General features: G+C 31.8%; 1 protein-coding gene across 1 annotated transcript in view; it reads right to left on the reverse strand.

The window, feature by feature from the left end:
* The window catches only part of LOC142317721 (uncharacterized), an 83532-nt gene that overhangs the window by 38550 nt on the left and 30381 nt on the right, over positions 1–14601 (reverse strand). The window contains exons 3-4 of the mRNA XM_075354268.1: positions 1254–1400; positions 534–656 (exon numbers count right to left, since the gene is read on the reverse strand). Of these exons, the coding sequence (XP_075210383.1) occupies positions 534–656; positions 1254–1400 (270 nt within the window). The remainder of the gene's footprint in view (positions 1–533; positions 657–1253; positions 1401–14601) is intronic.

The following is a 14601-nucleotide window of genomic DNA, read 5'->3' on the forward strand; positions in this document are numbered from 1 at the left end:
TTACCATCTTCACAAACAATTTCCATAAAAATTCCTTTTAGTTGAGTTTTAAACTGGATTCAATTAATATTGAAATTAATAATAAAAATTCATATTATAAAAACACTTGGAAATTAGAAATTAGCACTTCTTTTTCTGAAGAATGTTATGCTTATACTATCTGTCAAAATGAAAACATTTAAATAAGTTCAAAAAAATACTTACTATTAACAAGTATAACAATTGAAAATTCTAGACATATGCTGTCAATTAATTTAAAATAACTACACATCAAAAGTTTATCACATTAAATACAGTATTTATGAATTACATTTAAAAAAATCTGTACTTTAAACTATAAAGAAGTGTTTGGGTGAAATAATTAGTCATTTTAAAAGCTGATATTACAGGTGACCCACAAAAAGTCAGTCAAACTGAAGAGTCAAACTGAAGTTTATAGTTGATTTTAATTAACTTACACAACAGCGCTATTTAAATTATGCTGAGAAGAAAAATTATTTTAATACAGTAATAAAAAAATGAAAAATACTTACTACATAAATCTGTTGTTTCATCACTTTTATCAAAACAATTATTTTTGTTATTACAAATAAGAGTTTTTAATATGCACTGGCCATTTTTACAACGAAAATATCCTTCAGGACAAATACGATTTTCTGTATACAAAAAATTTTTTTTTTAAATAAAGAAAATCTAATGAACTAAACAATGTCAATTCAAAAAAGTATTGATAAATACTATATTTATTTAAAGAATATTAAAATTTGTAACCTAATATTTACAATTTTATGGTTTAAATGTTTAATTATTAATTTCCTAATAGAAAATTGCAAAAAATTATCTTGTTACCATACATTGTATAGCAATGTAATTACTGTTATTCATTACACTGTTATTAAATAAATAACAAACAAAAAAATAATTAATTTTTAATTTTTTTTTAATTTTTTTTTAATTTTTAAAAATGATTATAAATATAAATTTATTTAGGTTAAACTTTTTAGAGTTTTTTCCTCTATGTAAATATTGTGAAGGCTAAAAGAATATTATATTCTATATATATATATATATATATATATACACACAAACACACACACACATATACACACACTTATATTTATTTTTAATTCTAATTTGTACTAGTATATATTCTTCGTTACATACAGTTCTTCACATACAGAAAGTCTGCAAAAGTTACAAAATATTTTGTGCCCAAAATTATTAAAAAATAGAAAAATTTGTATTATACTTACTGCACACTTTATTGAAGTCTTCATCACTTTTATCACTACAGTCATTTGCACCATCACATAGCTTTTCAGGACTTATATAATCATTATCACAATTAAATAATTTAAGATTAGGGTCTTGAGATAAGTAATTATAATAATGAGGTTTCACTAAAGAACATTAAAAATAACATTATTATGTATAACAGTAGAGAGAATAATCTTTAAGTAAAAATTTTTTTAAAAATAATTTAACTTTCTTACTCTTTTGTATAAGTTATAATAAAAAATAATCACAACTAATATCCACTTACAAGTACACTAATATTATACTGTACTTCCAAATAATATTGTTCAATTACAGTAATAACTCTTTACAAGTTAATAAAAAATTTTGCAATATTGTATGATGTAGGCAATTAAATAATGAGGTAATTTAATAATTTTTCCTGGATGTATGCTAGCTACTACTCACAATAATCAATATATTGGAAAAAAAACTTTATCAAAATATTATTCTTGAATATATATTGTGCAGGCTGTTTGAAGTAAAAAAAATTGAATTGTAAGAATTTTTTACATGAAGTCTACAGAAATCTCAAGTGTATCCTAATGGTTAATTTGGAAGGTACATATTTATATATGATTGTAAAAATTTTAATATGAAATATAAACTTAACCACATATTTTTAATATAAATACATGAACTTAAGTAAATAAAAATAAAAATCTTCTTCATTAATGTAATAATTTTTTTAATCAAAATTACTGTAGGTTATAAAAAATGTAAAATTACTTTAGAATATAAATAAAGTAAAAAAACTATTTTTTAAACAAAAAATCAACTGATTATGTAAAATTCCATTTTTTCTTAAACAGTCATAATAGTAATTTGAAAAAATTTAATGAAACTCTGTATCATTGATTCAAAGAAATGAAACACTTTTATCTCACCCCAATTTTATTTGTTAGGTGAAACCAGACAAATAACATTTTCACCTTTTTGTTACTGTAATTTAACAATATGAGTAACAATTTCCAAAATACTAAAACTAATGACTACTAAAACTCATGATTTTTCCCTTCTCACATGAATAATAATAAAATGAGGATAACATATAAAACTACTTTCATTAGTTTTATGCAGAAATGATACCAGATTCCAATGATGTTTTTGATTTTTCATTTGAATTCCTTTTAGAAAGATGGAATATTTTAAAGATAAGCATCATTCTCTTTGTACTAAGGTACTACATAAGTATAGTTCAGCACAGTCACTACATAGTGATGATATACCATTGACTGGGACAAAAAAAATCCATATCGTGATTGAATCTTTAATTCTACATAACTGTAATGCTGTTTAAAATTAAAAACAAAATAATATTTTATATTTTGGAAGTATCATTATTTTAGTTATTTATTAATCTTAGGATTTTAAAAATGTCTAGAAATTAGACATTAGACATAGAAATTAGACAAAATCCTTAGATTACTCCACAAAAAAAAGGATTCAATGAAAGCGCTAAAATAATTCATAAAGATATAAAATAATGCTATATAAAGACATAATATAGTAATAATAAAGTTAAAATAAAAATTTATTAATAAAGCTATAAATAATGCTAAATAGTTCATGTAAATAAATAGGTTAGACTTAGGTTAAAAATAACATAAGTTTACATTAGTTTGTTAACAGTTTTTGAATATTTTGTGTTTATAAATTTACTCATGTACAAAAATACCAGTTTAAAGCTGGCATCTTTCATCATTATATCACAGATAACAAGACTATATATTACAATGAATATAGGAATTGTCCTAATTTGTTTTCAATTAGTAAGCTATCTAGACAGATGCGACTATGAAATAAAAATATTCCCAAAAACATAATAACAGCTTTCAATGAGCATTCTTATGAATTTTGAAATGTACACAAATTTTCCCTGTATTTATTTTAATTTTTCCTGAATGTATGCTTGCTACTACTTACAATAAACAATATATTGGGAAAAACCCTTTATCAAAACATTATTCTTGAATATATTGTGCAGGCTGTTTGAAGTAAAAAAAATTGAATTGTAAGAATTTTTTACATGAAGTCTACAGAAATCTCAAAGGACAAAGAGGAAATTTTTTATTTCACAGCAATAGTTTTATTAGAAATGTTGGGTAAGTGCTGTAATTAACTATTAACAAAAATCACCTATGAACGCACTGAAATAGTACACTTAAAATCAACTTACTGATTTATATAAAAAGCTTTTCTAATCCATGAATTCATCATCAGTTACAAAACACTAGATAATTCATTAGCATTTTTACATGCAAAAAAGAGGCAATTGAAATAATCAACTCAAATAGACATCCATTACAACACAGTAATATTTAATGTTTTAACAATACTGGTAACAGTAACCAATATTGATGATAATATATTTATTACCTGATTTTATAACTCATGGTTCCATTATTTCAAAAATCTATTGATACAAACTGATAAGTTTATTTTTAGCTAGCTTACTTTAGTGTGACATCAGTGACTAATATAAATTAGGTGTGGAAAAAATAATATATATATAAAGGTGTTTAACTTAAAAGAGGTCCCATCAATTAGTTTATTGGCAAACACTTGCATAATAATTTACAGAAGGTGTTGAAAATTATGTCCACCCATTTCTATGCACTTGTCAACACATTTGACCATGTTCCTTGCTACGTTTGTTAGCTGGACCCTGTCTATTTTCCGGATGGCAAGACTTATTCTTTAAGACTTTGGGGGTTGGCGTCCCCACCGGCCTAGCCTCTGTAGCTTTTCTTCCCACTACACACTTAGCTGCAGAATACTTTACACTATACACATATACTACACCAAGAACACCATGCAAATTACAACATATACATTTACTCTACTACACAACAACATCAAACACAATTTTCTCTTTCATTTACACTCGGTGGTGTCACGCAACCGTAACCTAAGGTGGGAACTATCAAGCCGATGGGTGAATGGTGAATGGCTCCACATAGTGAGTCTCGAATGATGTCCTCTGGACATCAGAGCAAACCCAGTTGTATTTAGCTCTAGCTCCAGTACGCGTGCACTCTGCTGCAGTGGTCTATTATATCGCCGGTTCTCGTGGGACCAAAATTTCAGTTCCTTCAGCAAATTCTATGATGGTTGGTGGTCCATCTGAAAAAACCAACAATTTCAGTCTAGTGAAAAGGCCTCAGTCAGCTTCATATGACGAGGATAATTTTGCTACTGCGGTCGAAGATGGTGTCAGGTGCAAAAATGTTCGGTTTGTTGTTATTCGAAATAATCAGGAAGGTGGCTCCTTCAAAAGATCTACCCTTTCCTGATTAACAAATGCGTCACAGGATGTATTCGTTCTCCGAGGAACGTTAAGAAATTACGTGATGGAACAATTCTGGTGGAAACATTTAATGACGAGCAGAGTCGCTCCCTATTATGTCTCACCAATATGGGCGTACTTATGTTTAAGTACGACATGCCACAAGTCCCTAAATACCAGCTGAGGAGTAATTTTTTGTCGTGACCTTCTGGAAATGAATTTAAATGAAATTGCTGATGAACTTCGTACTCAAGGTGTGTAGAAGTGAAACGTATAATGAAATGGCAGAACAGAACAGAAGAATCGACACCGTCTCTTATACTGATATTCAGTCTTCCTGTCCCACCAGAGAAGATTAAAGTGGTTACCTCTTCGTTCGGGTACGCCCATTCATACCCAACCCACGACGATGTTTCAGATGCCAAAGGTATGGTCACACTACAACATCTTGCTCGAGAACGGAGATCTGTGCTCGATGTGCTAACGAATGTCACAATGACACTAACTGCGAGGAAAGTGAAAAATGTGCGAACTGCAGTAGTTCACATGCAGCCCGCTCCCGAGATTGCCCAACTTTTAAGGAAGAAGAGGCAATTCTCAAAATCTGTACTGAGCAGAAGCTATCTTTCCCGGCTGCACGCAGGGAATATAGAAAGATAGTTAACTCACGGAACCTCGTCAAACCAGATGTATCTTTCGCCACCGCTACGTCAAAACAACCCCTTTCAAATGTTCATAATCAGCAGTGCGGATCCTGCAATGAACTTAAGAAACTAGTTCAGATGCTTTCTGATCAAGTTACTTCGCTTACAGCCATTATTTCAGAGCTGAAAAAGATGAATAAAAAGTCCTACGTCGCAGTAAATGAATCCAACAGTGTGATCCATACGAAAGTTCCTGCTCCCAAAGTCCTACCGGTACGGGCAGAGACTACCACAGCTGACAGTAAGCCAACTAATAAGCTCCCCGTAAAGGATACTTCTGTGAGAGATACGACTGTGTAGTAGACGGTAGAAAGAGAGAGTGGTGGAGTGGCTATTTTCATGAAAGGTGAGGTATCAGCTACAAGGATTCAACTGACCACTCTCGTTCCTATTGTTGCAGTAAAGTTCTCTATCCCCTTCAAGTTACATATCTGCAATCTGTATCTCTCACCGAACACTGAGTACAGTGCTCTGGATATCTCATATCTCTTCACACAAATACCATCTCCATCGTTAATAGTAGGAGACTTCAATGCCCACCATGTTTCCTGGGGCTCGACCTTCTGCTCCACTTGAGGAAATATAGTACACAGTGTGAGACAAAACTTAAACCTTTGTTTGCTGAATAATGAATCTCACACATTCATGTATTTATCTTCTGGTACTATGTCTAACATTGATCTCTCCATATGCTCACCGAATTTACTCCCTCATCTTGATTAGTTTGTTTGTGATGACTTTCACGGCAGTGACCACAAACCAATTATTATTGGTTTCGGTGTAGACCACGAGATTAAGGGAAGGCCACGGAGGTGGATTGTTGAAAGGGCAGATTGGGATGGATATCATAAAGCCTTCCAATCCCAGTATGACGATGGTGCGAACATCCTTGAGCAATGTTCCTTTTTTACGTCCATGATACTTGAAACTGCCAGCAAATACATCCCACAAACATCGGGTAATCCTAAACGTCCTTCCGTTCCATGGTGGAATGATCATTGCAAATGTCCTATTCGGAATCGACGGCGAGCACCTCGAAAATTTAATAATAGACCTACAACTGAATATCTAAATTCATACCGCAGGTCTAGACCGTCGGGTCTTCTTGAACGCTAAGAGGAATTCATGGACGAAATACGTGAACACCATCTCACGTACTACTCCCACGTCTACTGTGTGGAAAAAAATCCATGCAATTTTCAGATCGCCAAGGCAATCTATTCTCGGTCTCATTGATGGAAGAGAACTCCTTTCATCATCTTCGGCTGCAGCAAATACTTTAGCAAAATCTTTCCGCTCGGTCTCTCACTTCATCATATATTAACGATTTTCAGAGGTACAAATTACAGATAGAAATATTGGCGTTAAACATTGGTGATTCGGTTGGTGAATTGAACACTCCATTCGTAAAGAATTGTTACACGCACTAAGAACTCACATGACACTTCCCCTGGACCAGACAACGTTCGCCTTGGTATGCTTTCACACCTTCCTAACTCAGCACTACAACATCTTTTGAATATTTACAATTGTTTATTCTCCGAACAAGTCTTTCCGCCCGGCTGGTCAGAAGCATTTGTTATACCATTACTAAAGCCTGGTAAAGACAAAACCGATCCCTCAAGCTACCGCCCTATTTCTTTAACAAGCGTGTTGTGTAAAATAATGGAGAGAATGGTAAACCGCAGGTTTACATGGTACTTGGAGAAACATATCTATCTTCGGAACAGTGTGGTTTCCGACAAGGACGATCTTCCATTGACCATTTAGTATCAATGGAAACAGCCATACAAAACGCCTTCCTAAACCGCCAACACCTCGTTGCTATCTTCTTCGATATAAAGAAGGCGTACGACACAGCCTGTCGACGTGGTACGAGATTGAGAATCAAGGGCAATATTCTCCTTTTATCCAGGGATTCTAAAATCACCGAACGTTTCGTGTTCGTGTAGACGATTCACTTTCAGATAGTGTCGTCTTGGAGAATGGAGTACCTCAGGTAGTGTGTTAAGTGCCACCTTATTTTCTGTAGCCATAAGCAGTATTACCAATTGTGTACAAGCTCTTGTCTCATGTTCTCTGTTTGTTGACGATTTTGTTATTTACATTGCGAGCCGTTCAACGCCCACTGCAGAGCAACTACTACAGAACACTATATTTCGCCTTGAGGCTTGGTCCAGAACTACTGGTTTCACATTTTCATCCGACAAAACAAAATGTGTAATCTTTTCTCGGCTACGGAACCCTTCGCAAGTTTTTCTGAACAGAGAACTTATTGCTATCTCTCCTTACGTCAAGTTTCTAGGTTTGCTTTTTGATAGCCGTGTTACTTGGGTCAAATATATAAAGGAATTAAGGACAAAATGTTCCAAACTTTCTGATATGATGCGGGTCCTTAGTAACACCAATTGGGGAGCCGATCGGTCATGTATGTTACGTTTTTACTATTCCCTTGTTCATTCCCGTATAGATTTTGGTTGTGTCGCCTACTCTTCAGCTCGTCAAACCGTGCTTAAAATGCTGGACGGTGGTACATCATGCTTTTCTACGGCTTGCCACAGGTGCGTTTAGATCAAGCCCTATCGCAAGCTTACTTGTAGACTGTGGCGAGCCATCACTTTGGAATAGAAAAGACCAGCTTTTGTTATTTTGCCTAAGGACAGCCAAATCACCCGGTTTTTGACCCAGTTCTTAGAAATCCTAATTTAAGGAAGTATGAGGACCGTCTACGCTGTACTGCACCTGTGCATGTCCGTACCCGATGTCTGCTGCAGCATATAAATGTTGAGACTCCGTCGTTCTTTCCATCATATCCGAGCTCATATCCTCCGTAGAGAATAAACGTTGTAAATTTTACAATTTATCTTACAACATACGATAAACAATCAACACCACCTACTGTTTTCCGGCAAATGTTTCAGTGTATTCTCACCAAGACGAACCCAGACGCGATGATATACACTGATGGATCGAAACAAGACGATACCGTTGGTTGTGCTTTTGTTGTCAATGAAAGAACTTATATGTTTGGCCTACCCGATATTACAAGTGTGTTCACCGCTGGACTACTCGCTATAAATAAGGCTCTAAATATCATTAACCCTAAATATAGAAACATTGTTATATGCAGCGACTCGTGTAGTGCTCTCCAGGCACTTTTCTTTTTAGAAAACTTTTATTCCAAACATCCTGTCGTCATTGAAATTTACAATGCGATCGCTGAGTTGAGTAATCGTAACACAGAAGTAAGTTTTTGCTGGGTCCCTAGCCACATAGGGATTCCAGAAAATGAACAAGCAGATTATGCTGCCAAAGAAGCGTGTACTCAACCTACTTTCACCACCCGAGTTACTACCTTTGATTTTATTAATCGTATAAAACAATCACTGAGAGCAAGCTGGCAAAGTGACTGGGCGACTACCGTCGATAATATACTCCGACGGATTAAAGATTCAGTGTTGCCATGGGACTCCTCTTGCAGAAAAACTCGTCGTGAGGAAGTGGTCCTCTGTCGGTTACGGATAGGACATACGAGGATCACACACGAGTACCTAATGTCAGGAGGAATCGCACCCTTATGCACACGATGCAACTGCCGCATGACTGTGCATCACATTCTCATAGACTGCTTATGTTATGCGGCGTTGCGTCGTAAATTTAATCTACCAAGAAACATCCGTGATAACTTGTACAATAATAACGAAATTTTGAACCGGATGTTTCTGTTTTTGCATAGTACCAGGTTACTGCAAAAAATTTAATATTATCATATATATTTTTATGCTAGAAGGGTTTTTGATAATTTTTAACCTTTACTTTCGATTTTTTTTTTTTTGGTTCTATGTCTTTAATTTTATTATCCGAGAAGGGAGCATTTTGCACAACCTATCGGAATTAGGTACGTTTTATACAGTTTCTTTATTCTATTATTTTAACTTTTACATTTTAAAGACTCAGTCTGCGATATTAGTTTTGAGTTTTATTTCACTTTTTTGACTTTTGTTTTAATAAATTTTTATTATATAATTTATATTAATTTTACACCTTATAAGTTTTATTATTTTAGAGTTATTTTACTCTTTTATTAATAAAAATTTCGGGCGATAACGCATAGGTGTTTTTCCCCCCAAACAAAAAAAAATTATAATGTTTATCTTCAATTCCTGCAGGGTATGTGAATTGCTCCTATAAATAATTTCTTTTAAGTAATTTTGCAGAAGGAAGTCTGGACTAGTCAGATCAGAGGATTTTGGTAGCCACAATCCTTTAGAAATGGTCCTTCCATCAAAAAAATCCATAGCATCTACATAGTAGAGTGAGCTGTATGGGCAAGTGGCACTATCCTATTGCAACCAACAGTCATGCTCATCTCTTTACAGTAAGGCTATAAACTGTTGGATAATTTCTTGGTGGACAGCAGCATCCATAGTATTTTTTCAAAAAATAAGGATCCCATTATTTGTCACCTTGAAACCCCACACTATGCGCCTATTTTTGTGAGTGTAGAGGAGATTCAAAGAAAATGTGTGGATTTTCAGTAGCCCAGGTCAGATAGTTCTGATTATTATCTTACTCACCAAGGTAAAACCACACTTCATGTGTGAAAAATGCTTGATCTAGAATACCAATGTTACCTCTAATGAAATTCTTGAACCACTGACATAGTAATGAACCTGTTTAACAAAATCAACATTAGTTAGCTCATGGAAAACCTGCATTTGATATGGAAAATATTTCAATATTCTTCTCACTACAAAGTGGGCTGAACCTAGTGAAATGTTCTTTTCCCAGCTTAGACTCCCCAAAGATTTATGAGGAAGTCTTGTAACTGCTGCTTTAATTTCCTGTATGATCTGCGTTGTTAAAACTGACCTGTGTCAGGCACATTTCTCCCCTAACATTGAACCTGTTTCACAAAATTTTTTAACTAACTTCTGACTAATACTTTTCACTAATGCTTCCTTTTCAAATTTCTTCCTGAATATTCACCAACAAACAACATGAGATATCGTCTAAAGAAGTTTCCACCATGAATACACATTATTTAACAGTTAACCTCATATTAACAAACAACAACACATGATTATGCAAAATTGTTCAAAAGCCAGTTCTTGACACAGACTGACAATACTCAAATGTGTAAGCAATAAACAGCCCTTCTCACTCCAGCTGCAGTCGTACCAACAACTTCCAAATTATTTTACAATCTGACACTAATAAGTGCATTTTAACAAAAATATGCATTTAGTATAATCTATTGAGTGATGAAGCCTCTTTTAAATTGAAGTATATGTAAAATCTAGAAAAAATATAAATAAAAATGTTAGTAATTAATTTAAATTTTATTCAGTAACCTAACAGAGAATTCTAATTGTTGATGTTTAAATTAATACAGTTCTGTAATAAATAATCAATAATTTATTACATAATAATTTACTCCCCAGATTCTAGAATGTACTTCTATTATTGTTAAAAGGCTTAGAATTGCCTAAGTTCTAAGCCTTAAATATATTCTGGAAAATTGAAATAAATTCTAATTTAAATTAACACATGGTCATTAAAATGTAAGTAATTGATTCTTACTAATTTTTTAATTAATTCTTTAATCAATTTAACTAATTCTTTCAGAATTGATTCTTACATAACATTACTTTCAGTATCATTATTATTTACTTTAAAAATTTAACATAGTATTTTAAATAGTAATGCAGAAGTAAAATCTAATGTTGAAAAAAAAATTGTTTCTGATCATATACCACATACAGATGCAGAGATCATAAGATGATATTATTCATTCTCTTTTTCTTTACATTGATTATTATTTCTGTTTTAATTTAACTATTTTTCAGTTTTAAACAGACTTTATAAAGTCTGAACATACAAAAAAATTTATTTTCAATGCATAATGTTATTTTTTTACTCTATTTACATGTTTCATGTATCAATGAGATGTTGATAATCAACACAAAAGAGCGGATATATAAACGCATGAGTGTTTATTTCTGTATGTGTATGTGTGGTGTGTGTGTGTGTGTGTGTGTGTGTGTGTGTGTGTGAACACAAATGTGCATGTGTGTGAAATTCCATTAAAATCAAGGCAGCTATTCTGAAGTTACACCTACTAATGCAAACATTTATACATGTATACATACAAGACTGTAACAACAAATCATCCTATTTCTGTAGTCAGTTAAAAATACATCTTCACAAACCAATCAGGATATTGAAGAAGGCCCACTGGTGTAATCCCAAAGGAACATTTATATACTAATATAAATTAATTTTCAACTGTCTGCCTAATTATTATCTGCCAATCAGTCTGTCTCTCTGTTCTTGCTTGCATGCACTTCACATATGATAAAGTGCTGATGATTATTAAAAAACTTAAAAATATTATTATGGTATTTTTTAAAAATTTAATCCTGTTTTCATCAGAACATGTTGATAAAGTTGGAAAGGATAAATTAAAGCAACATTGTTGCCAACTACTATCATCTGCTATGCTTAAAAAAAGAAATAGATGAAATAAAACAAATAGCAGTATTTAATGGTTTCGATGATAAAAATGTAGAAAAAATTTATAAAAAAAAGAATATGAAGTATCATGATGGTTTAAAAAAATTACTACAACAAAATAACCCAGAGATTACTAATAGTTTTTCTTAGATTACAATTATACAAATAAAATAATAGAAAATATTACTAATGTTTATGATAAAAATAAATGTAAAAAAGCATATAAATCAAATAACCATATTATAAAATATTTAATGAATAACAATAATAAAAATGACAGTGAGGATTTAAGGGAAATATATAAAATTAAATGTAATAAGATTTATATTTGTAAAACTAATAGATCTTTTAAAAAAAATATTTATGGAACATTATAATGAGAAAGAGAGGTGTATCTAATGTGGCCATACATTTGTTTCAATGTAAGCATAGTATTACTGATTGTAGAAATAATTTAGAAATTTTTAAATTTTAGTAAATTTATTTATTTTTCTAAATTTAGTAATTTTAGAAATAAAAAGATGAATATACTTGAAAAATACTATATGTAAAATTAAACAAATGTATGAAATGATCAAACAACAGATCATATTTGAAGATGATGTTTTAATTAAAGACAGGAGAAGAGTGGATTGAAGTGATTGGCAACAATGTTTATGAATGTAGATGTGTGACATTTTAAATTTACATCATTCCAAATTAGAAATTTTGTGGTTGTTAGAGTTTTATGTTTTCTAAATTTTTTAGTTTTTATTTCTTTTTTGTTATTTGTTGATGCAATTATAAGATTATATACCGACTGATGATGCAGGATCCCACAAAATCAAAAAATGAAATAAAATAATACAAAGTAATGTCTACACTTGTTCTGAGAGAATTACAGAACTTTCATGCACGAACCACTCAGAGTAAAATTTTAAAAACCACATACTTGTACAGGAATGTCTGGATGATGCAGAACAATATTTATGGGCAATTACTGTTCATACATACATACATGGTGTCCCTAAGACTCCGTACAAAAATGTGATTGAAATTGTTCAGCAGATGGATAAAAGCTTGGAAGCTGAAATAAAGAAAATATAGACTACTGCCAAATCCTCAGTAAAGGAAAAGAAGGATTTACTTCACCAGGGATCATTATGAGATTTGTTCAAAGTTGAATTATAGAGAAGAGTAAAGAAAATTTCTCCACTGAGCACACTGGACTGACCGTAACTATGCCAAAATGTACATAAATGAAAGCTGTTAGAGATTTCTGTGTAATTTCTTTAAAATGAAACAATAAAATTCCTATGTGTTTGGATCCTTAACTCTAAACAAATTGTGCAATTTTATAAAAAATTAAAATTAAAAAAACACCTGGATTTGATGGTAGAAATTCATTAGTAATAATAAATATAACCAAACATATATATGAGCCATAAGCCTATATTTTAATAAGTTTCATTACTGGGAAGTTTTCATAAAAACTTAAAAACCCAGTAGTAGTAGCATTATATAAAAATAGAGTTGATAAAAATAAACCAGGGAATTAGAGGTCTTTTGCGTAATTGTCGGTTTTCTCTAAGTTAATTGAAAAATCTACAAAAATTCAACTCATGTCTTCTTTTAATCAAAATGAATTTTTTCAGTGACAAGCAGTTTGGCTTCCAGCAAAAATTAAGCACTAAGTAGACTCTGTTAAAGTTTATGGAACAGTTTTCTAAATATATAAATATATATATATAGATATGACAGTAAATTTATAGCTAGCTTTTTTATAGATTTGACAACAGTTTTTTTGAAGTCATTTGATTCAGTGGGCAGTAATGAATATATTCAGAGGTTGAGTTGGTGAAAATCTGCAATTTTTTTATTTTAAGTTCAAAAACAACATTTGTAAGATTTGGGTTTAGAAATGCTATAAAAATCAATAACACTAATAAAAACAGTTTTTCCATGACATTTTTATTCTGATCATAATTTTTATACTGAATTCAAAAGTGCAATTAGAATATTTCCATCATGCACAGTTTTTGTCTGATAAACATTTTTGAAGAATTTCTTTTGCTTTTTGCTTTTTCAGTGGGTGGGATACAAACATAACATTATGAAGGCAATAGCTGCATATGTATGATGAATAAACTGCTATACATTCTGAAATGTCAGCACAGAGTAATCTTCTGAGTCAAACAATTAATGTACTAGTAATGTTTAAAAGTTTGCTGTATATACATGTACTGTGGTTTCATTCTGTTTTCTGATTTACAATTACTTAGTCGAATGTGTTGTGTTTTGAATAAATATACCAAGGAAGTGCGTAATTGATCTGGATACCTTCTGTTACTTTGTGGGGATTTGACATTTAAAGAACAACAATGGAATGTGACTCCACTAGTTAAAAAATATTATGAACTGTATTTTGGCTGTAAAGATGGAGATCAATATAAGAACTGGCTCCTCATATATACTGTTCAACCTATGAGAAATATCTGGCAGACTAGGCTACGGCTAATCAGCACATGAATTTTGCCATACTAATGATGTGTCATGAACAAAAAGACCATTCATCATACGTAATTTCTGTATTAAAAAAGATAAAAGGAATAAGTAGTAAATCCAAACATAAAGTGCACTACCAGAATTTAGTATGGAGTGATGAAAAAAGGGAGAAACTGCACCCATTAAAGCCAAAACTCGAAGGTCACCTGGCCGTAATATTTTTTGATTTCAAAGGAGTTTTGCATGTTGATTTTATTCATGAAGTCATACAGTGAATTCTGTGTACTACTACAAATTTTGAGACAAAGAAAG

This window comes from Lycorma delicatula, chromosome 1 (genome assembly GCF_047948215.1).
Source record: "Lycorma delicatula isolate Av1 chromosome 1, ASM4794821v1, whole genome shotgun sequence".
Classification (NCBI taxonomy): domain Eukaryota; kingdom Metazoa; phylum Arthropoda; class Insecta; order Hemiptera; family Fulgoridae; genus Lycorma; species Lycorma delicatula.